The sequence below is a fragment of the Falco naumanni genome, chromosome 9, assembly GCF_017639655.2.
Source record: "Falco naumanni isolate bFalNau1 chromosome 9, bFalNau1.pat, whole genome shotgun sequence".
Lineage (NCBI taxonomy): Eukaryota > Metazoa > Chordata > Aves > Falconiformes > Falconidae > Falco > Falco naumanni.
In genome coordinates, this window is record NC_054062.1 from 43516938 (window position 1) to 43543324 (window position 26387).

The 26387-nt window shown below is 43.4% G+C and overlaps 1 protein-coding gene across 1 annotated transcript in view; it reads left to right on the forward strand.

Annotated features, from left to right (window-relative positions):
• Positions 1-4383: 4383 nt before the first annotated feature.
• ZCCHC24 (zinc finger CCHC-type containing 24) overlaps positions 4384-26387 on the forward strand; it is a 113727-nt gene continuing 91723 nt past the window's right edge. The window contains exons 1-2 of the mRNA XM_040605673.1: positions 4384-5042; positions 21598-21798. Of these exons, the coding sequence (XP_040461607.1) occupies positions 4803-5042; positions 21598-21798 (441 nt within the window). The 5' untranslated portion in view covers positions 4384-4802. The remainder of the gene's footprint in view (positions 5043-21597; positions 21799-26387) is intronic.

A 26387-nucleotide genomic window follows, 5' to 3' on the forward strand; every position in this document is an offset into this window, starting at 1 on the left:
AGCAAAAGGAATCCCATGCCTCAACTACTGTTTTGGACAGCTGAACTTTTAGATCAGTGCTAGAGACAAGGAGCTACTGCCTTTTAAAACTGAAATAACAGAACACTTCAGAAGCCTGTGCTGCAGCTGAAGAGTCTGCAAGAAGCTTTGCAAAACAATGCAAAAATCAAACCAGTAGTTCTCACGCAGCTATCCGTACCCAGGGCATCTTTCATGCAATTACTCAGCAAGGCACTGACATGTCAACATAAAGGAAGCAAGGAGGCCCCAAGACTCGAAACCATAAACTGGCCAGCTGCAGAACCTGTGTGCTCCAAGGAGGTCTGTTACACCAATTACCCACTTGGTGGTTTGAGACAGTCTTGCAGGAATTGTGCTTCACACAGTACCCACAGCAAATCCTTCCTGCGTACGGTATATATTTACCAAAATTCTCCATATGAATGAGCTGTACATTCATATTCATCCATTTCCAGAACTTCCTATGTCGAAGCTACAGGCGGAAGAGTAGCTTAGAGGAAGAAAACAGGAATTTTAACTCTTGTGCCTACGCACTGGGTTGCAGCTGAGCCTTTAGATAGGTGCAAAAATACATGGTGTAACATACCCAAGCACACGCATTTCTGAGAGTCGCTTTCACAGACTTTGGTTTATGCTGTTTGTCATGGCTGGCAGCAGAACTGTTGAACCTACATAGCAAGCACAAGTGGCTGTAACGTCCATAACTCAGAAATGCCACATGCAGATGTACTTTTACAGTTTACAACTCTGCTGAAATGCCTTCTCATAATTTGAAAAGCGCTTACACACTGTTTCCACCGCACAGCTAAATTATTTCATAATAAGATAAGAATCTCTGCCACAGCATATGAAAAAGATTTGCATGGAATATTCCAGCTATGCTGCAGCTGAATGGCCCATTGCATTACGTATGTCCCAATTACAGAAAACAGAGAATGCAGTGGTGGGTTGAAGTTGCCTGTTTTCTCTAGTCTTATTGGTAGTTTTGGGTATTCATTCTATTTTCCTTTTGGAGTCCCATCTAATCTGGAAGACTAAAATGACAGCAATTAAGACCAAGACACCTTTAAAAGCATGAGCATCCCAGAAGGATATTTGCTATTAGGGCACACTATTTTCTAAAATATGGAGTACCATAAAAAAAGAAAATAAAACCCCAAAAATCACACATGTCATTTAAATGCTGGCATCGTCTAAAGTTACGAACACTGAAAGCAGGAGCATAACTACATTAGATTATGAAACAACAAGTCCTGGTCAGAAGCAGAAAATTGTGTTCCTCAGTCTTGCAAAGATGCATGGGGAAAAGAGCAGCCGCAAGAGGTCCAGCTCACTGAAGGGACAGGCTTAGCAAGCAGTTATAAGGTCATTTTGAATAAACTACATGGTCACACACTACTTAGGGAATGGGACTGAAGATGCTGGGTCCTGACTCTGTGTTTGCCTTTGACCTGTTTCAAGGCTTCTATTTTCCAAGCCACTTAAACCATTCAGATTATGTAAAGTTTTATGTTACAGTTTTGGTTGGGTTTTTTTTGGTTTGTTTTTTTTTTTTTTACTTCATCAGCACTACTCATAAACAAAACCAGAAGGATAAATAAATAACTGTTTCAGCACCACCAGGCTAATGCATAATTCATACTGTTGGTGTCACTTATACTCCACCCCAATGCAATCAATAGGACCTGTGCACATGTCCTGAAGACATCTTGCAGCCGTTGGACTGTCTCACTGGACAGTTTTGCCTTGAATGTTTCCGAGGACAACAGATGCAATTGACCTTGACAACTTTCTTTCTCTACTGCCATGTATCTGCTAAACAGGCCATTTGTACCAATCTTTTCTGTGCTAATCTGTGACTTCTAGGGCTGAAGAAAGAGGGGACTTACAATGAAAAAAATTACTATCTTGAACACAACTGGACTGCAGCAAATGTGGTAGCACAACATTTTGCTAAGCTAAGAGCAGTATTAAGTCCAGAAAGGGAGAGGAAGCATCTAGAAACTTTTCCAGAAGAAACTGCAACAGAAAACCAGGATGACAAATGAATCTCAAAGTGTGGGTGCTCTTTAGTTAAACTACTCATAGTGGAGGCATTTGCAGCCTTTCCCTTTCTTGATACACTAAATAAAGCATCTATTCAATTCACTCATTCCTCTGCATGGTTACTAGAAGCCACCAGAGCTACTATCAAGGGGAGATTACAGCCAAAACCTTTCAACATTCAAACGCATCTGCTGGAACTCATGACATCCCTGACATCGTAGGGGGTTGCTGCTCCACTGAATGCAGCTGCTGTAATAAATGCGCACTAACTCTGCCTTCCCTTGCCCCCGGCAATCTGTACTGTGGTGTCTAACTAAAGCAATCAAACCAACCAACCAACCACCATGAGGGCTATATTCAGTTTGGAAAAAAAACAACCATAATCAACATATACCAAAACCTCTTCACCCAAAACATTGTATCGCCTCAGCCACTCTACATTTTGACCTCTTTTACTACAGGAACCTTGTTACGTTATCTATTCTGCTTGTTCAGAACTCCCATTTGCTTCATAGCATTTTACTATAGAGTGAACAGCGGAGCTGTCAAATAAAAACACATGTATTTTGTTTTAATTTATCAAGTGAAAGGGGGAAGTGATAAGAATAGAAGTTGCCTTTAAGGAAGGGTTTAGCATGGCCACAAAAAACTCTGCAACAAAACAAGGAGCTAGTTCCCCCTCCTAGACACTTTCTACCATATCCTGACTTTACTATCACCATCTGACAGAAAGTGATCTGTATTTCTTCTTCTTTTTCCATTTACCAGCAAATCCTGGAAAATCCTCATCCACGATTTATTAAGTCACTAAGCCTCATTCACCTTTTTGCTTCTTTAAAACACTGTGAAAGTGTTTGAGTTTGGGATGCAATACGATATAATTCTTCTGCTACAATGACCTATGCCGTGGGCAGTTACAGAGTCCCTTCACGCTGGCGTAGTTTGTTCCTTCCTACTCATGCTGATACACAGATGTTTAGATGTGCTCCCAAGGGCTTATAAACCAAGACAGCTTACAAATGAGCAAACTGCATTTGTGCTGCAAGGACTTTGTATTTAAAAAAAATAATATTAGCACCACTAAAGGAGTTCAGGTTGACTCAGCTATTCCAAACTTCATCTCACTTTGCAGCTCTGGCAAGTTACAATCTTCACCTTCAGTTAAATTCCTGCAAGCAGATAGCTGTGCTGTCTTAACTACCTGCTCTCAAAAGCAGAATGCATCCATCTTTGGCATTTGCAGCTGACAATTTAATAGTGTTTTCTACGAAGCATACGCTGACCCACATTTTCTGTTGCTTGTAACCTTTCCTTTTCAGAACAGTGATTTTTCTTCAGTCTTGGCAGAGACGTATGGCTCATTACAGCAAACCTGGATGCCAACTTTGATGTTTCAGAGGTCAGACTTTTTTGCAGTTATCTAAGTAAGGAAGGCTTTTCCCCCCCCAAGACCATTGGGCGGACACATGAATTTTTAGTCTCCTGTCACTCAAGAAAGAGCACAAGGAGCTTTGCCTAAGTTTTAAAGTGACCTCCTGGGATTTCCTTTTCTTTTCTAACGAAAACTCCTAGTCTGATTGTGATGGTATTTGTACCAAAGTGAGAAGTAGCTGCCTGGCTCAACTCTGCTCCTCGCAAGAGAGGCAGCAGGAATGAGTTTATGAACTGTAATTACCATCTTACCCACTCAGGCTCCTTCCTAAAAGGACAATCATCCATCATCCCCTTTTGTGCTACCGACTCCTTAAAAGGCCTACTCCGCTGGAACTCCAGCGCATCCCACCGCAGCCAGGCTCCCCAGGAGCCTGCCCAGGGCTACCTAGCTGGATTTCCAAGGGAAGATCGCGTCGCTTGCCTGCCTTATTTGGGAACCGCCGACTCCGCAAGGCTTGGCGCATCCTCGGTGCCCCAGCCAGCCCGCCGAAACCCGGAGCTCTGGCAGCGATTTCACCACAAGGAACCTCAGCCAACGCCGAGCTCCGAGCGCCGGCCGGGAACAGAAACGAGAGCGCGGGGGGAGGGCGGCCCGGACCGAGCGAAACTTGCGGAGTTCAAAACACCCGGGAGCGGCCCGGCGGCGAGCCCTGGGAAGGAGGGCTCTGCGCCGCTTCGGCGTCCGAGTTTGCAGGAAGGAGGAAAGGGCAGGCGGGCCAGCCGCCAGCCGCCCGGGGAGACCCCGGCCAGCCGCCCGGGCCCTCCGCCGGGACACGGGCACCCGCACCCCCACGCGTGTAGGGACAGGGACACGGGCGCAGCCACACACCCCCGCGGGGCGGGGCGGAGCGGCGCCGGGACGCCCGGGCATCCAGCGGCGCGGCCGCCCCCCGCTCCCCCGCGGCGGGCGGGAGGCCTATGGGGGCGCGGCGCCGCTGCCCCAGCGCCGGCAGCCCCTCCCCGCCGCTGCCTGCGGGAGTGGGAATAAAGACAGATAGCGGGGCAGGCACCGGCCGGGCGGGGAGGGAGAGCGCGGAAAGTTTCCGTTGGAGCCCGCGGGCGGCGGCAGCGATGCCCGTGCTGCGCGGAGCGCTGGGGCTGGGCGGGCGCCGCCGGCCTTAGGGGGAAGCGAGAGCGGCGCGGGGCCCGGCTGCGAGCCCCCGGCCCGGCCCGGCCTCCCCTCTCCTCCGGGCGGCCAGGAGGAAGCGCCCCGGGCAGGGACGGGAAAGCGGCGCCGGCCGGAGCGCGGGGAGGGGGAGCGGCACCGCGGGAACCGCCGCCGGCAGAGCCCGGGGGGAAAGATGAGCTTGTTGTCAGCCATCGACACCAGCGCCGCGTCCGTCTACCAGCCCGCCCAGCTCCTCAACTGGGTCTATCTCTCGCTGCAAGACACGCACCAGGCCAGCGCCTTCGATGCCTTCAGACCCGAGCCCTCCTCGTCCCAGCACCCCGACCTCGGCTACACCAAGAGCACCCCGGAGCTGGGCTCCTCGCTCAGCTCCAGCTATCTCAACAGCTTCTTCCAGCTCCAGCGGAGCGAGGTGAGTCCGCGCCGCCGCCCGGCGCGCAGCCCCCGGCCCGCTGCCCCCACCCCGCCCCGGGCCCGCAACCGCCATGATGCCTCGGCAGCCTCTCCGAGCCGGGACGGAGCCCGCCGGCGGGACGGGGCAGCCCCGCTCCCCGCCGCGGGCGGCTGGGGACGCTCGGCCGGCCCCGCAGCGCCTTCCCGGCCCCGGCCCCTTCCCGCCGCGCTCCCCTCGGCTGCCGGGCGCTGCGGCGGCGCCCGTCCCGCTAACGGGCCGGCGGCCGGGCCGGGGCGAGGCGCCGCCGCCGCCGCGGCATTGGCGAAGCCGCCCGCCGCCGCCTCCTCCCGCCGCCCGTGTTGACACTCTGGTCAATGGTCACACACCGACTGCCCTGGCGCTGCCCGAGGGCCGGGGCCGGAGGGGGAACACGCACAAAAAGTGCCACATCCGTAACAACGTGCAAAAATCCCCCCTCGCCCCCCCTCCCCCCGCGATACTTTAAAAGCTTGCTATAAAGAATATATATAACTTCAGAGAGATGGGAGACTGCCAGTGTTTGAAAGGAAGGGATACAAGCAGGAACGTGACAAAGACTGAGTGAAAAAAAGTTTTGCAGGCGTTTCGTAACACCAGACTTAAATGAAAGCCGAGGGAAGGAAGCTACAGCCCGGGCTGTGCAGAGACAATTCGCTGTGGAACTCCCTGTCACAGGAAGTTGTTGAGGTCCAGCACTTCTGCACTGGGGGGTTCTCACGCATGGAGATCCTGCAAGGTGGCACCTCGCGCGCCGCAGCTCGCGGCCTTCCAGAAAACATCCACCCGTGCCTTTGCTCCCCACCACGGGGCTCTGACCAGAGCTGTTCAGTGGTGGCTCCGTTTGACAAGGGTCAGATGGATGGTGCGTCGGATCTGCTCTGGCGCTGCCCGTGGAATGACATTTCACAGTCCTCCCAGTGCCATTGATGTTAAAGCGTAGGTTTAAAGAGCATTCCCTGCCCAAATACACGTTGCTGTCCTGTCAGCAAAGGTATGGGGTAGCTAATGAAAAACAAATCAAATTCCCCTACTATTCTGGTGTTGTAGCTGTTAACATTAAGAGCTGGAGTTATAGATACACACTCATTTTTCCTTAATTAGCATTTTTTTCTTCTGTAGGAATTTCACAGAGCACATCCAGTCTCAAAACAGACACTATTTTTGAAAGCATTTAGTGCAAAATCTGTTCAGTCTCACGTACCCAGCCTTATTAAGCACATCGTAACAGACCCAGTTTAAAACCAGACTTGGCGAGCACATTGGGTTTTGCGAAAAGACTAACAGGCAGTGTAATTTAAACTTCCAGTTACTGACCTGTTGATTACAAATTGTAGATTTTGCCCCTTCCTGCTTGGCTTACAAGCTTCGTGGTGCCCAGGTAGCGAGAAGGCTCCAGGAGTTCGGCCTGCAATGGTCTCCCTCCAGACTGGGACTCTGTTCAGGTCTGTGTTTGTTAGAGTCAGCAATACATTCTGCTCACAGCGGATCCTTTTTTCTTCTTGGGAGAAAAAGGAAGAAAGAAGTAAATGGAGGTTGCATTCAGGAAGTCTTTGAAAAGGTCCCTGAGAAACAGTTTTCTTCTCCTTAAAGTCAGTTGTGTCTGTGTCCGTGTCGTTTCCCCCCCCCCCCCCCATCTTCTGTCCGTCCCCCCCGAGTTCATTTTCTGCTTCTACTACACACTGTCTGCAAGCAGGGGCTAATCCTTTTGTCACACTCTCTCCCTTTCCACTTGGCTTACGTTTCTTTCCATCCATTCCCTTCCCCCCCCCAAGCTTCTGTCCTTTCTTCTGGAAAACCATTTCCCCAGTATGCCAGGCCTTCCCCAGGCCCCTGCTGCAGCCCCAGCTCCACGCAGTCAGCCCCTTCGCAGCCTCCCCCCCACCCCGGCCATGCTGCTTTCAGATCCCAGCAGTCACCTTCGCTGTGTTTCTGCATGGATTCCCAGCATCCGTGAACTGTACGGATGCAACTTCATTCTGGTCTTTTTAACCTCATTACAGTTTCCCAAGACACATGAATGACAAGAAGTGAGAATGCTCACTCTAGAAAACCTAGAGCATCCACTGTTCCAGAAATAAGGAGCCATTTCATTCTACGCAGATAGTATTTTTAAAAGACCAAGCATGTTAGTTTGTTCCAGTTCATTTTCCAGCCTGTTATAACAATGGCATTGACTATGTGGCTGAGAGAGACACTTAGTGTTTCCAGTCTTTACCTGAAACTATGTGTTAACACAGGGTAACCTGAAAAGAGGGAAGGGGGCACAGCTATCTCAGATGGCGTGGGAATGCATTTGTCCTGAGGGGTATACCCCAAAGAAGGTAGGGAACCCTTCAGTTCCCCAGGCTAACACTGCCTGCTTGTACAGCAGCTTTCATTCAAGGGTTGAGAAGGTATTAGAGATACTGTTGCTCAAAAAAAGTTTTGTCAGTATGCTGGGTGCTCCGTTCTTTCCAGAAACTAGAAACTCAACTGCTTTTTTGGCAGGAGTGAACCAAGAGTTTCCTACAATGTCATGCTCTTAATTCTTGGGATTCTAACATCTGTTTATTTGCAGATGCCATTGGCTATACACTACGTATTTCAGCTGCATAAAATTATTTTGGGGACCATTAGTACTGTAAGCTGGTTTTGCATCAAGCGGGCTTATGCTATCTTTGGAACAACACATAGCTTTCCACAGTTAAACCGTTGACTGTTTTCTACACAGTGCTTGATTTGGTTGGCTTTTTTTCCCCCCCTCCCAGTTTTGTCCTGGGTTGGCTTAGCCTAGAGCTGAGCTGTGACAATGATTGACACATAGCTGCACACAATATTTGGAAAGTGACCTAATGAGGGGCCAAAATAGCAACAGATTGAGAAATGATGGGATCATAGGGTGTAAAGTGGTCACACGTCCTGTATGTTGCCTTGCAATTGAAACTTTCTGGAGGAGAGTGCTTGGAATAAGAGACAGCACTTGTGAAAAGTTGCTATTATACAGGGTTTGCAAGTCTGCATGGCAGTGCCTGTGTATGTGACTTGCATGCTGACCAAAGGAACTGGACAGAAAAAAAAAAAAAAGAAAAAAAAAGAAGGTGCCAGCACCCACAGAGTAGTCTTGCACTTCACCAAGATTTTTGTCCTCCAGACTTTTTCCACTACAATGGACGCCTTCTAAATAAACATGATGAACACAGCTGTTTGGTGCATAAAAGCCCATTGTACCAGGGAAAAAAACCCGTGATAATAAAGGTTTAAACAGTAAAGCGACAATGAGTGTTTTGTTCCATATGCAAGATTCATTTTGCAAAACAGACGTGCTTTAAACAAAACTTTACTGCAGCATTTATTGTCCTAGATATGAAACGAAAGCATGTTAGAACATTAAGATGCATTAAATTGGCTATTGAACTGAGCTCCACCCTCATTATAACACCATCCATCAGAGCCAAGTATTTGAGGTTTTGTTGTGGGGCTGGTTACATGGGATTTAATGCATTTGAGACACAGCCAGGTAACTGTGGCTTTGTGTCACTGAGTGGTATAATTGAGAAACCTAGAATAAGGGGGTAAAAGACTCGTATGGTATTTTTCTGTACTGACAGTAGGCATACTACCAGATCAATGCTGACTTCAGTCAAGAAAAGACAGCAACCAGTAACTGGAAATTACCATGTTATAATAATAAAACTTGTTTCTTTGAACCTAGAGTGGCAATTCTGGCGTGAACCAATATTTACACATGAGAAGGAGCCTGCGTCCCAGTGAGATATTTGCTCACGTGCAATATTCCACGTGTCTTTCAAGAAGGGAATTCCTTCCAGAAACCTCTATGGCAGCCACTTTCTGGAACTAAACCCGATCTTATTTAAGCACAAATAACTACATATACCAAATTAGAAAATCAGCCCTCTTTTCAATAAGTAGTTCATGTTTTTGACTCTGGGACTTCCAGATCCAATCTTTGTAAGCAAGAGGGGAACTAACTGGGAATGAAAGAACATGAGCTGGTTTGGTTTGCTACATAAGATGTGGATCACTCACTCAGAAAGGAAAATTTGTGGAACCAAGAAAAAATTTGTGTGGAAAATAACATTCAAACACCCATGAAACAGAAGCAGATCTGCAGCACTGGGATAGATACTGCTTATGAGGCAGCTTAATATGAAAGCGATATTCATATATTAATAACAACAAAATCCCAAGGAACACTGTCAAGAACAGAAATTTATGAAAGGAAGGATGTTGGCATTTCTACAGAAAATATGTTTTGTATCAGACAAACTTGTTTTCCATCAGTCTTTCACAGAATTAGAGGAATACACACTAGCCTGATACTTGAAGAAGACTGATTTATCTAGGCTAAATAACAGATCTATTTGGAGGATGATTATAAGATAAAAAAATTCACCATTCTCGTAGTATCAGAATACAGGGGTTGCCGTGGAAGGTCTGGTCATTGACGTACTAAATGAAGTGTCATATCTGAGAACAACCATGATTAAAAGATTTAAAAGAGAGAACAAAACACCTTGTAAGAGGCTGCTCACAACCAGTATGGTCCTAGAGCAAATACAACAGAGACACAGAATAGCAGAAATTGCCATATGCTCTAGAACATTTCCAACTCCTTTCATTTTGTGGATTATTATCAGTTATTCTAATGCAGAGCATATTTCTGATCCATAAAGTGCCTAATGTGCTCGGCACTGCAGTCAGGACTTCTTGCTTCTCAATTGCAGCCTAAACAACCACAGTATTATCTCCTCTTACTTGAGTATAGTTAGTGACAGTCAGAGTAGCGCTGTGCACAGGTTGCCTGCAGTACATGAAGGTATCCTGTAATAATAGTGGTTATTATTTGACCGATTTCCTCATCTTCATTTTTCTCACTGTTCTTCATGTAAACACTAACATTTTGCTTATCTTCATGTAAACACACCCTTATCCTTCTGCAGATTTAATGTGTTGGAGGAACTTGTACTTTCTGCCTCAGGGTGATCATATTTTGTGGCTGCTCAAAGTGCCAGTCAGCTCCTTTCAAACTGCTTTTCAAGTAAAGTAGTTAAATGTCAGTTCTCACATTGGTCCTTGTAAGAGATTCCAGGAAGCTGGATCTCTGTTAGTCAGAAGACAGTATGCATTTGGGGATCTTGGCAGCATCAGCCTCCTCTGTCCTCCCACACAGCCAGCTCTAGAGCCCTTCTGACAGTACTGCCTCGGCACATGAAGTGTGGCTTTCACAGCCCACTCTCTATGATGGACTCGAAGTCTCAGGTATTATTACAGGTATTTGAGCTAACAACCACTCTATTTCCAGTTCCAGTTGGATGTGCGCTTTAAAATACAAAAAAATCAGGCTTTTAAGTCTAGAAGCATTCTTCTTTGCTCCCTGTTCTTATTTCTGCAGCCATGGCCACCTGCTTTGCTACTTCTGTCTTTGCAAAACAACCTCTTTTGCCAGGGAAGAAGAAAACCCTGCGTGAATGTACAATAGGAAGTGGAAGCTGAACATAAGATCTATATTTTGCATAATAAGCAGGAAACTCAAGTTATACAAATGACTCTCTTCTATTTGTATCCCCTAGGAGTGACTTTGGACTCTTTACTCCCCAGGATTTATTGGTTATGTTTGGTTGGTTTTGTTTTTTTTTAAGTGCAGTGTACCGCATACAGTAGATACTCTATTCTTCACACGGAGACTGAATTACCTAGTAGGAATTTGATTGCAGAAGAGAACACACAAGATCCACATTTGGTTTTCTTAAGCAAGTACTCTAAATACAGTCATGTTGCTTTTACTCAGGCTTCCTTACCTGAGTCAGGACAGCAGAGAGATCCCAGAAGAAAGAAGTGAAGATGTGTTGAAGTTACTGTAACAGACAGAGCCTCTTTTGTTAATTCCTTACCCTCCCCACACCTGAAGCAAATGATGCTGTAGCTCTGTAGCACACCTGTGCTACCTCTAGCTTTAACTAGTTCAAATATGATTTACAGCTAGGCTTTACTTTATGGCAACAAAAGTATTACCCACCATAGTCTTCTGTAGCTGCTTAGTATCACATCAAAGGCTGCACCCTGTTTGGAAAGCTGGAGGGAACTGAAATATTAATTGCTGAACCTAAATCAGGTCTTCCAGAAGATTTCTTGCTGCTTTACTATTGACTTCTTTTCGATAGGTTAGAAAAGAAAAGCTAGCAATAGAAGAGAGACCAATTATATGTATTCTTCCTGATCAGTTGAATATTGTTACCAACTCTTTAAAAAATCACTTGGGACTTTGAGTTTGAATGGAAACTCCTCATTGCAAGGAGCGCTGGAATTCACTTTCTGTCTCACAGATACATCCATGTCTTGAAAAACTTGCCAGGCAATAGGTAGAAAAAGGCATTCCAACCCATAATAGGAGGCAAAAGCATGTAGAATTCTTGTTACAATTCTATTTTGTACACACAACTTTCAGTACAGTTATTTTATGCGTTTACAGTGTCTTCCATCCCAAGGCACCCAAACAAAGGGGTGATGTAACTGTGTGTTGGGTAATGATTTTTCATCCCTTCTTTTGCTCTGCAGACACAGACTTAGTTATTCAGGACAGAAAAGGAAGATCCTTCTCCAATGAATTGCAAAAATGATCAGACAATCAAATTTGACTTGAACCAATATATTAATTTATGAAGTGTATGGAATGAATGGATAACTAAGAGGTGTACAAAACTGCTTTTATCCAAAAGTCAATTGCCCCTCTCTTTTTTTTTTTTTCCTTCCCCTCCCTATTTTGATATTTGTTTGGGTTTTTTTATGGAGTTGTACATGATAGATGGCAAGCAGCTTTTATCAGTAGTCCTGTTACTTTGGTAATAAACAATTAGAAGAAAATATATTATTGACAGTCACTAGGTGAGGATTAATGCAAAGAAAAGTTTTATAGTTCAGAGTTTAACTGGCTGTAAAAGGACTCTGACACCTGATTTATGCGATACTTAAATCTAAGACCACAGGATCTTTTCCATGCTACTTTAAGAAGCATGAAAAACAACAACACCATGCAGATGCAGAAAGTGCAGGCACAGGTATTACACAGCTAAAGCATATGATACTAATAATGTGAATTTGCATAGAAACAAAAGCAAATGTGATCTGTTATCTAAACCAGATGCATACATATAAATGCTGCCTAAAAAGTGCTACCCAGTATCACCTTAAAGCTTCTGAATGGTTTCATGAAATGTAACAGTTGATATTTGTACTTCTCCTCGGTTTCTGTTCCCCAGGAAAACTGCCAGCAGTGTGATGCCCTTTTTGCCACTCTCCTGAATTGCCCTTCCTCCTCTTTTAGGAAGCCACAATGAAATGATTAAATTAAATGGGAAGAATGTAAGTCTTTGCTTCATGGCAGTTTACTCAGGTTCTGTCTGGGTTCCAGAGAAGTTATAATGGATCAAAGGAACCAATTAAGTTTTACGAAGCTATTCAAATCTTACAGTAATGCTGACATAATTCAGACAGTATTTCAAAAGTGTCACCGCTTAGATCACTTCTTTTTTCCTGCAGGTCAGTTTTTATTCTCAGAAAAGTTAGAAGCAATCTGTGATCTACTAAAACTAGAACCTGAAATTATAGACAGATTCACTTGAGAAAAGGAGAATAAATGCAGGGCCAAGAGGCCTGGGCTTTGTCCATGTCCCTCATTGTTTAGCCAGGCCAGCGCATCTGTTGGGAGTGACGGTGGTTTTCAAGTTTTAACATATCAGAAGCCTAGCTCATTACTTTCTGTTACGTGTTTTGGTGCAAGCAAATAGTAATGAGTCCAGTACTTTGACTAAAAGGAATTTTAAGAAGCATCTTCTAGGTCCTTTCTTTCTCAGCTCATTCAGCTGCTGCTGATAGGAGAGCTGCTGCGTGGTCTTCCTAACCTGTAATCTTAGGAAATATATTTTGTGTTTCTACAGATTTAGTTTGAAGATAAGCAAATGTCCTCATGGTCCAGGTCTCTTGCTCTCATATCCAAACAGAAATGTGTTCCTGCTATATTAAACGACCACCCACACCTAGTCCCTGCACATGGCAACATTTGGTGTCTCTTTTGAGTGAACACAAGTGTGACGCCCTAGAAGGATCGCAGGAATCTGGAAATCTATATTTGCATCTCATCCAGCTAACTGCCAACCAAGCGAACATTTTAAAGGGATCAGCTTGCTCTCAGAAGTTTCCCTTGCCAACCTAGGGATTCCAGGTTTCTAAACTTGGTTGTGGTTGTAGCAGGGGACTCAGAGCCTCTACTTCACACTAAGCCAACCTGCTAGGCAGCTATCTGTGTGCAGTCATCAGGGCTGTGGATACCTGTCGCTGAACGGAAAGCAAAGGAACTGTTGTACAGTCATTGCATCCTGAAAACGGGGTATTAGTGAGAGCTCTTGAGAGGGTTTGAGCATCAGTGGTCCTTGAAATACAGAGGCATTCTTCTAACCATCTTTCTCCAACATACATTGCAACAGAAAGTAATAGAGTAATAGATTCATTCCTCTAATGGACCCAATCTTGAAAAAAAAAATATAAATAAATCCTTAAGTCTAATTGGAAATCAGACTACTTAGTTGTTATTTTATAATTTATCTGAAGCAGATTGTGCAGTTTTAGGTTTACTTGCTCAGGTCACACTTCAAGCTGGGCTCTATCACAACTGATGAAGAGGGTGGCTTTAAATGTAGATAAAACTATCTAAAGGCTGGAGTCACAAAATGAATTCCAGCTTGTCATTCAGTACATGGAAATAATTTATTTTCCTCACTATATTCAGTTTAATAAAAGTTTTTGTCTTCCCATGAGTGCAGGACCTGAGGCCCTAAGCGCATTGCGAGGGGCCCGTTCTGGGCAGATGATGTATTGTTTCTACCTCTGACAGCGACCTTAGTTTTGCCTCTTTTAAACTTTGGCAGCCATCGCAGAAGTTTCTGTGCCAAGAAGGCATTACTGAATGTAAATGATATAAACAAAACTGTCTCAGACTTAAAGTTCTGTTTAACCCAAAATGGATGTTTCTTAGCAAAACCTTTCATCACACAAGAGCTGCACAGGAGGTAAATGCTTTCCTAAGTGTGTCTTGAACAGGCACATACCTATTTCCGGGTGTTATTTTTCTTACTTTTGGAGTGTCAAAAGACCCACCAAATGAGAGGAAACCCGACTCTTGTTTTTCAAACTGCAGGTCAGATTGAGACAAGATTTCCTGCAGGAAACAGAGATGTTAACAGAAAGTGCAGGGGTCAAAACATGTCCATCCGTTTCTCCCCCGACTTCATACTATACAACCTTTGTAACCTCCTCCTCGTCCAAGAGCCCTGTCTCCACAGAACAGGCTTGTTTTCGGACGAAGGGAGGAGGTGATGGGATTGAGGTACCTGGCTGAGGCCCTCCTGGCCAGGTGAGGGAGGCTGGCAGCCGGGGCAGGCCCAGCTGCAGGCAGTGCTGGGGCAGGCCCTGTGGGGATGTGTTAAAGTAATTTGCAATGTGAATGGTCTCCGTTGTCCCTAATATAGTGCTCCTATGTTAAAGAGACACTCTGACCTAAGCGGGCAGTTGTTTAGTGTTCAGTGGATGAAAAAGACCCCTGCAGTGTGGTGAGAGATTCAGAAAGTTTCCCCGAGGCCGTGCACCTCTGACTGGAGGGAATCTCTGTCCTCTCCTCTCATCTCCCACATTTCCACTGCCACTGAAGGCTTTTTGTGAGGTCCCGGTACATTGTGTAAAACAAGTGTCCTCGCTGGCATCTACAGCAGACCTTTCCCTGGGGCTGAAATAAGGAGGGTCACGCTGCTGGCAGGGAGCTGAGAGGCCTCCCTGAGCTTCAGCAGGCCTGGCAGCCATGGCCGAGCAACTTCACCATCAGCACTGTGTTACTGTATAGTACTGTACTACTGTATAGCAGCCGGGGAGCAGCCCATTTTCAAGATCTACAGATCCTTGAAACTCTTTGAAAGCCTTGGATCAAAACATTGAAGGTGAACGGATTTAAAGCAGGGTGAGATGGCGGCACACGCTGCTCTTCAGCCCTGCCGTGCACTGAAGGTACGCCAGGCGCGCGCGGAGGAGCGTGCTGCACCCACTTGCTGCTCTGCAGAGCCTCGACAGTGATGAGGGATGACAACCTGAGAAGCCACAATCGGCTGAGCTGTCAGATCTGGCATAGCTAGATTAGATGAATCTTTGATCCAGCGGATAGATCTGTCGCCCTACGATTGACTTGCTTCACAACTACTGGCAAGTCATGTCGCTTTTGTAGTTGTCTCCTTAAGGAGGCAAAAGTTTCTGCAAAAGGGAAGTCGTGGTGCTGTCTGTCTGAGAATATTTAGAAGTAGGCATTAGTGTTAGCAGTTTAATATAAGCATGTATTTATCTAAAACTCTCTACAGAAGAAGGATGAATTAAGGTATACTAGACAAGAATGTGTTAGTTAAGGCTTGCTTGGCTAATCTACATTTATCTGTGTTTTTAGATGAGGAACTTGAGTAATTCACATTTTACCAAAGTCAGCCCAAAGACCAGGTTTTTTGCAGTTAAACATCGACTTCAGAAGGAAGCAGAAGCCCAAGTCTTTTTTCTTCCTTCAGGCAAACATTTTCTTCACAGAGTGATGAGCTTTGCTTGCAGTTGTCCAGTGACAAAATGTTACCGAGTAAACTCTTAAACTGTTTTCTGTAAAAGTATCTATAATTTATCAGAGGAGTTAAAGCAGACATAAGCCATACAGGAGCAGTTTTTGAGGTTTTCCAGTTCAGCCTTGGTAATTAAACTTATCTATTTCTTCTGGCTCAAATCAATGCAACTAAATTTATGAGAGTATTTTCATTTAATCCCTCTATTTTCAGAAGGCTTTGGGGTCGGCCATAAACATTGATTCTGTATCGGATGTTTTCTGTGGGGACAAAACCAGGGAACTGTGTTGAACACTTATAAAGGGATGAACGCAGAAAAGTCACAGATTTGAAGTGCACTTCTCCATACATGATTGCCTTCAGGTGCAACGGTTGTGCTTTCACACACATTGCATGGCCCCACAGATAAATCCCATGTCAGAAGCAAGCCTTGGGGCACTAGCAGAGAAGACAGATACAAGCCCTTAGGTTAAGTTTTGTATATTAGCACGTACAATCCACTGAATTACTGTTTGGGTAGCTTCAGTTTTCCCTCTCCTCCGACATGAAAACAGCAACTGAAAGAGGGCAGTGACTTGTCTGGCCTACTGTTTTATACATGACACAGCACGGGGATGTACTCAGTTCTTATCTTCGTGAAAATCCAAACTGATAACTTAAGCACCTTTTGACATTTCAGTGCAGGGCTAGTAATTAGTGTGGCTAGTCTGGTTACCATCATACATGCTTCACAGACTGGAGAATGTTTATAATTTGCAGTATATGAAAACCTTACTTGTTCCACACTGATGATGGGGCAACCCAGCTCTTTTTCCCAACAAACTTCTAACAGCCATGGCGCCTGCTGACTTAAACTTAACTCTGGAAGTTAAGACTGCTTTTTTTTTGTTTGCTTTATTAGGTTGGCAACATACTAAAGCAAAAATAAGTCATCCAAATTTCTTTGCTCATTGATTCTCAATTACAGACTATTTCATGCAGTGGAAGAGTTGATGACTGGACTGTGTTAGAGGAATATGGAAATGCTACAGGACCTCACTTCAGTATGTGCAATTAAAACAAACAGAGAGAGAGCCAGTAGCACAAATCATACTAATGCAGAGAGCACCAAACAAATGTACTGGCCAGATGCAGCTTATCAACCATGTCAGCCAGCACAGATCATTCTAGTTTCAGGTAACTGGTGTATCTGCACCCCCTTATCACTGCCCTAAGGGTCCAGCAGCCACAAACTGTACTTAAGGCAGAAACTGAATTTTCCAGATACGCTTCTGCATTTCCAGTTCCATACCTAAAAGCTTTGCTTCTTAACTCCTGTAAGTCCCAATAACAAGGTGCCATTCCCACATAAACAGGTTGCCATCACATATTAGTATCAGTTGTTCTGGAAGATAGGTAATCCCATCGCCTCTGGGCAGAATTAAATGTTGTCATAATTAAGATGCTATCTGCATTTTCTGCTCCCTTTCATAAGAATGCCTTTACAGCTAAAGCAGTAGCCACACCAGTGGGAAATTTGGAAAGTAAGACTCGCCGCTGATTTGTTCAGATGTTTTGTGGCATATTCTTAACAGTACCGCTGTCTTTATTTTCAACATTATACCATTGCTAAAAAAGAAGCTGAAGAGATAAATTCTGGTTTAGTGTCTCCTTGGCATCTCAGTCCCAAAAGCTGTCTCCGAAAGGCAGGGACCAGCCAAGGGATTCAAGAGCATTTGCCAGATTTTTCACTTAACTAGGAATTTCTTCAGAGGTGAGTTAGATGCTGGAACTCTTGAGTCACTCACATATGTTACCCAACTGGGAATCAGAGTAACAAAGCTATAGAGGACAATAGCCGCCTCTTTCATGAACGACCACGCTGCAACCTTACAGATCACGTGTGCTTTAACTGGAAACACTTAGCAAACAAGTAACAAAGGAAACCTTGCTTCCCAACACCACCAACAGATACTGTTTAAAGATCTACTGAGCAAAGGTTACCTTTGGAAAGTACACCCCCAGATTTTCAGTTTGGTTCACACTCAGCCCACAAGTTTCATAAGAAGGAAAACAAACAAACAATCAAACTTCCCACAGAGCAAGTTTCTAACTTTTACCACCAGATCCCCCATCCTTCCAGTACAGCAAGATAAGGAAAGCCTGAATTCATTGCAGCTGGCCTGATGAGCCTTGTAATTAGGACCTGTAGCTGGTCTTTCAGCTTCTTGAGAGCACTAACCCTTTTGCTGCCAGATCCTTTCTATCCTGCTGTAGCTGAAAAGGAGACTTCATTTGAGAGGCATAATTTGTTGCCTGCTTTTTAAAGAAATAGGCTGGTTTTGCTAGTGGCGCACTGAACACAAAGCAGCCATTGCTTTTGGTGGAATACATCGGAGAAGCAGTGTCCCTGCCACCTCCCAGATGGGTACCAATACACTCGAGACCAGAATGAGTCAGAATCATTTCCCTCCTCCTCTCCGTTTTTCTTGCTACTGTCTGTCTGAGACCATCGGCTTTCTCCCTGACATCCTGATCATCTGCCTGGAATATGAGGCTAATTTGAAGTTTTTGTCCAAACCCCTTCTTAAAAATCCCCTTTGCAGCAGTGCAAACACTTGGTAAGGGCTGAACTACTGATTTGCTCAATGAAGTGCCTCAGACACAAACCCCTTCTGCTTTATGCATCTCAGCAATATTCATTCACCCCTCATCTTTTACAAATACAAAATGGACTAAATCACCATTTGCTTTCATCATATTAATTACATGTTCCTGAGCTTTCACTGTTTGATTCCCGGGGCTGGGATGAACTTTCCCACCACCACCCTGATTATATAACTTGGCTTTTTGGAACGGCTTCTTTCCTTGTCTCCTTCTGAAGGAGCTGGAGATTTCCACAGCTAGCAACAGGATGTAGCACCGTTTGTGCTGGTGCTCTTTATAGCATCTTTCAAGTGCCAGATTGATGTGTTTTTCACATTGACTTGGAGTTAAACTGATTTAAGACCATTTTCCAGGTCAGACTGGCAGGAACTGCTGAAGCAGTTTGCCTGATCCTATACCAGGAGGGTTGGGCTGCATCTTGGGATCGCCTAGGAATTTTCCTTAATGAATTCATTGTTCTTTGAAGCACCAGTGACGTCGGCAATGTCCATCTTCTCCTTTACTGTCATCTTCTGGGATGTTATATTTGTGTCTTTTTCCTTTTTTAGCACTGGGCGTTGAGATGATTATAGGGAAGCGTTGCATGGTGGTGTGTGTAGACTAGATGTTTTGGCGTGTCCAGCTTTGGCATGTATTGCACAAATGCCCTGCCAGCCGAACCAGGTGGCCATGTGTCATGCTTCGGCCACAGAGCCGTTGGTGGCTGCTAAGATGATGATGTGGTGTCAGTACAGCCTGTAGTCTGATGGGATTCTGGCCCTTGGCAAGGCTTCTGCCTGCCATAGTTGAAACAAACAAAAGCTTGTAAAGGTTTGCTGACAGCGCGGGCAAAACTGTGGTCATTGCAACACTTACGTTTCTGTACTGACCTGAAATGTGCCAAGAAGGGCTGGTGGTGGAGCGAGTTACATAATGTCCAGTCATAGCGCCAAGTTGCTCCCTTTTAATGGGGGTCATAACTCAACATAAAGGTTATGTAGAAAAGAAAGAGTCACCACTGTGAGCCAGATATCCAATTCAAAGCCCACTGAAGGCAGCAGATAGATCTGTTTTGTCACTGGGTTGGCCCTGGGGCCAGAAATAGCAGCCTCCTGATCCGCAGGAGTTCTATATTCTACATCCTCAGGGGATGTTCCAGGTTTCGTCAATGGGTAAAGAATTTGGGATTTCACACATTCAGTGTTGTCCATACACCCACCCTTCTATAAAAATCAGATAACAGGGAATTTGCAAAGTTACTGGTGGGTGTAATGCATGTGAAGTACTTTAAGAATCTCTTGGCAAGTGGGGCTCTTAAAGAGAAATATTTTTTATTACTCCAAGTGTACATAAGAGAAAGTGGCTCCGAGGGAGACAAGAATGCCTTGAAGACCCTTAATTAATACTATTTTGGCATCCATAGCACTTCCCCTTCCTTTTAACAATTTGATGCCAAGAATTTCTCATTCCAGTAGTGTCCAATAAATCCTAGAAAATAAATTCCAGTGACCGTTGGAGGTATCTCTGGTTGCTTGATGGCTAAAGCAGCTAAAACCTTTTCATTAGTTTCTTAAATAGCTTTTCCTTTTAAAATGTATGGGTTTAACCCCTGAAACAAAGTGGCTGATTCTCCTCTCAGCATCTAGAACATCTTGCACCAGCACAGAACTATGCTTTGCTGGGGATAAAATGATGGGCGTTTCAGTGGCAGGACATGTGAAGTCCCCTGTGAGACCAGGCTCTGCTCTGTGGCCCTTTGAAGTGATTTTGCTGCCGGGCAACAGCTCCAGCTTTGTCAGAGGGGTCAGTGGAGCTCAGCACGTTGTGTTTGACTATAGTGAGGTGGGTGAAGCGGATTATCTATATGGCGGTGGCCTGCCACTTAGGCTGAATTTTTATTTACCAGTATACACCAGCTGCAGTGGGATGGGATTCGGTGATAGCTGGGACACATCCAGGGAATTGTGCCTAGAGCTTCAATATGATTCTTTGGGGATGTGACTGTCACCCAGAAAACGCCCTCACTGTGCAGACGCCCTGAATGTTTGAGATCTTTGAGATAAATGTAATTCCATTTCAGATTTACTTCACAAATTCTCTCAATCAGTTTCAATGAGCGTCTTCAATACTTAAGTAACATATATAAACATATTAAAACATATGACATGTATAAAGACTCCATTGAAGTATTTGGATTTAACAGCACTGAGAAACAAGGTCTCCACAGATGCAAAGATTGGACCTCTTCTTACCCAACTGTCCAATAAGCCAGAAGTACAGCAGTAATTTTCTGATGCAGGAGAATTACATGAGCACAGCATTACTGTGAGGCGTACCAGACCTAACACAGAAACACCCTGTGAGATGTGTCCCATCATTTCAGGGTGGAGAGGGCTGTCAATAGTTGGTCCTGTTTCTACAGTGATTCATTACCATGTTAATTAATTTTTTTAAGTTATCATTTACTTTTTAAACTCCTACTACACAGTTTCTTTTGAGCCTTAACACATTAAAGTGAATGAATCCTTGTTGTCTCCATTAGGGAGATTAGCTATTTAGGTGATGATGGGTTTCCTGCTGTTCTAAAACTACAGAATGGCAAATTAGGAGCTCCTGATTTTGATTTGCAGATTGAGAGAGTGAAGATCCTATTGAGGTGAAATACAAAAACTAGGTATTTACTGTTTATCAGGAAATGTTTAAATCACAGCAGGTTTCCCCTTAGAAAATCCAAGACAGATGTAGATCTGAACATTTCTTGTTATTCTTTGAACACGGGACTCTGTGTTGACTGTCTCATTAACCATGTTGGAAATTAAAAACTACTTTACATTTCTATTGGCATTCTTTTACTTTCCCTGACTTCAGTATTGCTTGTGTAAGTAGTTTTGGACAAAATAGCGTTCCCTTTTGTGGGTTGTTCCTTCAATTTTTTGCCTGCATATTCTAACCGTACCATGAATGTGGTATGACCATACACAAGACAACAGTTGTTGCTTAGTGGGAGGGTTGGACTAAGTGAACCGTGGCAAGCTCAATCGTTTCCCCAGTGGTGGGGTGACCAGCTCCATTGCACTGCCTTCGTAAAAGCTGTTTATTAATTATTAATGGCCTGTATATTGCTCTCCTCAAATATGCAGCCACATCCTTAATGAAAAAAAAAATATATCAGTTTTTTCCTGCTATTTTTATCCTTCCCCTACTCAGATCAGTCTCAAGACAATATTTAATAAGTACTATGTTTCATGTGATTTTTCTCTTTTCTTTTGCAGGCTCTGAGCAGCAGTCTGTATAAGAGCGCATCCCCTTATGGCTCTCTTAATAACATTGTGGATGGGTTAAGCTCCCTCACTGAGCATTTCTCTGACCTATCCCTTTCTTCAGAAGCAAGAAAACCCAGCAAGAGGCCACCTCCTAATTACCTGTGCCACCTCTGCTTTAACAAGGGACACTACATCAAAGACTGCCCACAGGTAAGGAATATACAATATTCTGGAAAAATCTTCATGAAAAGTTTTGCTGTTCCTTGATTTAGTAACGCAGAATTTGACTGAAATACTTCTTTAGAGTGAGTAGCACTGAAGAAATGTCTTGACAAAGTGCCAAGCTAGCCATGTGTTCTTTTAATCTATTCTTTACCACAATAGCGATGGAAAAAATATGCTGTTTCATTTGCCTAATAAGCATTACAAAAGATATTAATCTAGGCACATGAATATGTAGATTTTGGAAACTTTAAAAATTACTACTATGTAGTTTTCTATCACAGATTGTGTGAAATACGTTTTCAAGCAGTGCACTGTATAGTCAGTTTGGCAATGGCACTTAATAAAAATATAACAAGTTACATATGCTAAAGGAGAAGAAATTGTTACGCTGGATGAGAACTTTGAATCAGTGTTGCAGTAACACAAATTCCAAGTATTTCTGGTGCAAAATTTCTTTCGTCTCATAGGTTTGCTATACTTGGCAAGATGTGATGGTTTTGGACTCCTAGAGATTTTTTGTAGTGGCAAAGCTGGCAATATTTATTTACTTAGGAAAGAGGTATAAACTGGTGTGCACCAAGACCACTCACCAATCTGGAATTTTTTTTTCTGAGGCTCCAAGCCACAGTGTGCAAGGTTTCTCCATCCTCTCAAGTTTCAGCTGGATGCAGTCATGTTGCTGGCTTAAACTTTCACAACTCCAACCATGTTCTGTGTAGAGTCCCAAGGAAATTAAAGTGCTGCCAATACTCTAGAAATACAGATGTGGACATCACCGGCCTCCACTTCACTATGACTTTAACCTCCTTACTGTCTTACTGTGTGACTTTCAGCAGAATTAGTCTGCATAGAATTAACTACACTTAATTTGCAGTTGAGGATGTCAGAGATATATAAGCCAAAACACAGGTGGAAAAGCATCTGCCAGCTGAGCAAGGTCAGCATGAAATCAAGTCTAATGTCAGATCAGCTTTAACTGGGTGTATTCCTCCTGCTGTTATGCCTAGCCTAAACTGTTTTCTTCATGGACTTTGGCTTTATATCTTTCATGAATTCTAATGAAAGCTGTGGAATTAAAGTATGTTTGCAGTCTTGGGTGTGGCACTTGAAAATATTTTAACTTCATATTATTTCAATATATGTTGAGTAAGGCAGTTTTCTTTAGGAAAAAAAGCTATGCATTTTATTTGCTAGGAAGTCAAAAATACCGTGGTTTGTGTACTTCCGTGTTTAATGTACTTTGTTTAGCACATTACAGCAAAACATAGAGATAGGACCATGTAATAGCATACATTACTTAATAAAGGGATTAAAACCCCAACTACTAAATATGTGGCAGAGCAAAAGAGAACTGGGGGAGATGGCTGGGCCGTGCTGCGTAAGAAACCAAATGAATGCAACAAGTCTCTTGACAATCAATACGTGCAAGCTGCAGCTTGCACAGATGGTCCCGTGTGAATGTGTCAGTGTTGGAGCAGCAATGCATTGTTTGTTTCATAGGTCTTTTTACAGTTTGAGGCACTAGGGATTAAAGAACGGTTAATGAAAATTGAAATCCGGGAGATGCAAAGAAATTAAGGGACCTGTAGGAAGATTAATTCCCTTAAATGGCACATCCTGTGTAATTTTTAAGATTTCACTAGTAATGCCTATACATTTCTCTGTAAACCAGGAAATGAAAAGAATTCCTACAGAGCATAGCCTGTGCCTGGCCTATGAGCTAGTGAGTAATGAGTGAAGGAACACAGGACTGGGAGGTGTCTGCTTGCTCCTTGCTTGCGGTCTTCTACAGTTACGGGCAGCCATATCATACAGCCCCTTCCGCAAACTGATCAAGTTTTCGTTGGGAAGTATTTTAGTATTTTGCCCTTACTATTGCTGATGTGGGAAGCTGTTCCAGAACCTCAGTTAGCTCCTAATAATTAGAAATCTTCCAATTTCCAGGATAAGTGTAACTCATGGCCACTTTATAGTCACTTGTTCTCCTGCCAACATTGTCCTCCACTGAAATAGCTCTTCTCCCTCCCTGGTGTTTATCTCAGGATGTATTAATAGACTGCAATAATATCCTCTCTCAGCATTCATTCTGTAGGACTAACCAAGCCAGGTTTCCTTAGTCTCCTCACAAAAAGTATACGGACTCTCTGTTCCCCAGTCCTTCTCATGGCTGTCCTCGTGTGCTTTTCTTCTCCTTGCACATGCACAACTACATGTATGTATGGCATCCCAGAACAGATCTCATCAGTGCCTTTTGATGTGTGTACACGTGTCTGTTTCTATAGATCAAAGTTTATCTTACATAAGGAACAGGTGATACGACGTTAGTTCTGCCTTACTGGAGATTTCTAACACAAGCAAGTGTTTCACGGGCTAGTCAGCATGTAAGTGCTTTCTTGAAAAAAGCAGACTTAAGCATTCACAGAAACTTAAGCACTTCCCTTATGACATTTGAGGACAGATCTATGGGGATGACCCTGCATGCATGAGTTGTGCTCAAAATGTTGAAAACATTGTGCACAAGAAGGGAGCACCAATGGCAGGATGATGCCTTTGTCAGAAAGAGCTCATTTGTTACCACTGCTTTTGACAATAACTGATTTCTTAATTTGAACATTATATGCATTTGCTTAATAGCTTACGTTTTGATGCTTAGTTTTGCTCGTGCTGTCAAAAACAAAAGTTGTTTTGCAAGTCCTACCAAAAATGGGCTGTAGCTATGCATTGTTAAAGGACTTAAATTTGAATAGAGGAAAAAGATAAACTAATCTGATTTGGACAAAACGCATATCAGTAAATCATACAGTATTTTTATTTTCTTTTTATATAACTGTCTAATAAGAAACAGATTCTGAGATGGGGTGTTTTATGGAGTTTTTCCTGCATAACAAAATAAATTGTGTAACAACTTTGAGACTATATCCTCCCTTAATTCTGCTTGCTATAAACACTGTAAAGATACGTGTCCCTTTTCTGTTGCTGTAAAAGTTGATGGTGTACAATAGTGATGAAAATATATGTATCTGTTCAGATTTCTATCTTAAGTGATAATCATATTCTAGGAGGCTAAATAATTATTAAAAAAAGGGGCTAGCTTTAGTATTTGAGTTACTTAGGTATCTGCAGTTTGTCCAATATCCTGTCCAAAATTATCCGTTTAGAAATTGAAATGGGGTTTAGCAAACTTGTATTATTTTAGCACATAATTTGTGCAATCTGTAGTGATAGAAAGTGTGTTTTCTGTTTTAGGAACTACCAGAAATGAATGCAATGCTATGACTGCAATTCATCATTTCCAATTTGCCAAATTTGGGAAAACTGTTTGTTGCAAATAGTATGTCTACAAAAAACATGGCACTTTTTATCTTTAGTGTCATCTTTATAGCATACCTACATTTTCTCTGAACTGATTTTTGAGTTTCAGTGTCTTAGGCAATAATATCTTACTTGTAGCTCTTTGATGTTCTTTCACACACAGAATTCTCATTGACCTGAATGAACTGAAAAAGTCTAGCGAATAAAGGTTAAAAGCAGTGCTCTTAAACTTAATAGAGTGGTGCTCTTAAATTATCATTGACAGTGCCATCAAATATACAAAATATTTCTCTTTAAATAGCAAGAAAGGTGAAGAGAGTACTTTTCCCATCTGGTTTACTAGTCGTTAGTTGCATGATACATAAATACAAACATAGGTTTGTCAAAACTTTACTTATTTGTGTACTCGAAGGTACCGTGCCAGTGTACATCTTAGGTATGCAGGATAACCGTAGGTTTCCTTTCCCTTGCCAGGACAAATAATGATGAGCTTTGGGCCAGTAATAGTTAAGATATACGATTCTTTATGACATTTATTTATCTAGCAGATGTAGTGACTCATAGAAGACCTTTTAAAAAAAGTTACATTGTCTCTTTTTACCCATTGTCACTGTAGTCTGTATTTTTAAATCCTAAAAAATATGAGCAGTGGGTTGGTTTGTACTATGCATGGCCTATACAAAATGAATCTTGCTCCTTTACAGTGTAGGGATGTTATTGACATCACCACCCTTCCATGATGTTGTCACTCTAAACTCAGACCTATCATATAGGTTTAATATGCAGAAATTACAGGATAATGGGGTATGGTGTTAGATGCAGTATATATGGAAATTTGTGAGTAAAACACCTAGTTCAGGTTCTAAGAAGTTGCTGAGTAATTGAACCTTTGCCATGGTTCAAAATCTTTGGGAAGGAAATATGTGGACACAGAACTTGGACCTCATTTATTGCATATGAGATGCCTCTTGTTAATTTGGGCTGTAACGGATTAATAGAAAAAGTAGCAACGAAGTTTCTACTTGTGGAGGTCTGAGCTCAGAGCTCCAGCACAGCATTTCTGTATTCAGAGTTTCCAAACTGCCCTACCATGTGTTTCTGCCAAGCACCATTTCCATCTACTGGTCTCTCTGTCCCAACTTTGTTCAAGTGCTGTCAAATCCTTTTGTGAAAATACGTGCAGGTCTAGTCACTTAACAAATACATGGCTCCAGCCATGTTCTTCTGAATGCCGGACAAGGAGACTGCTCTGATCCGTGTGC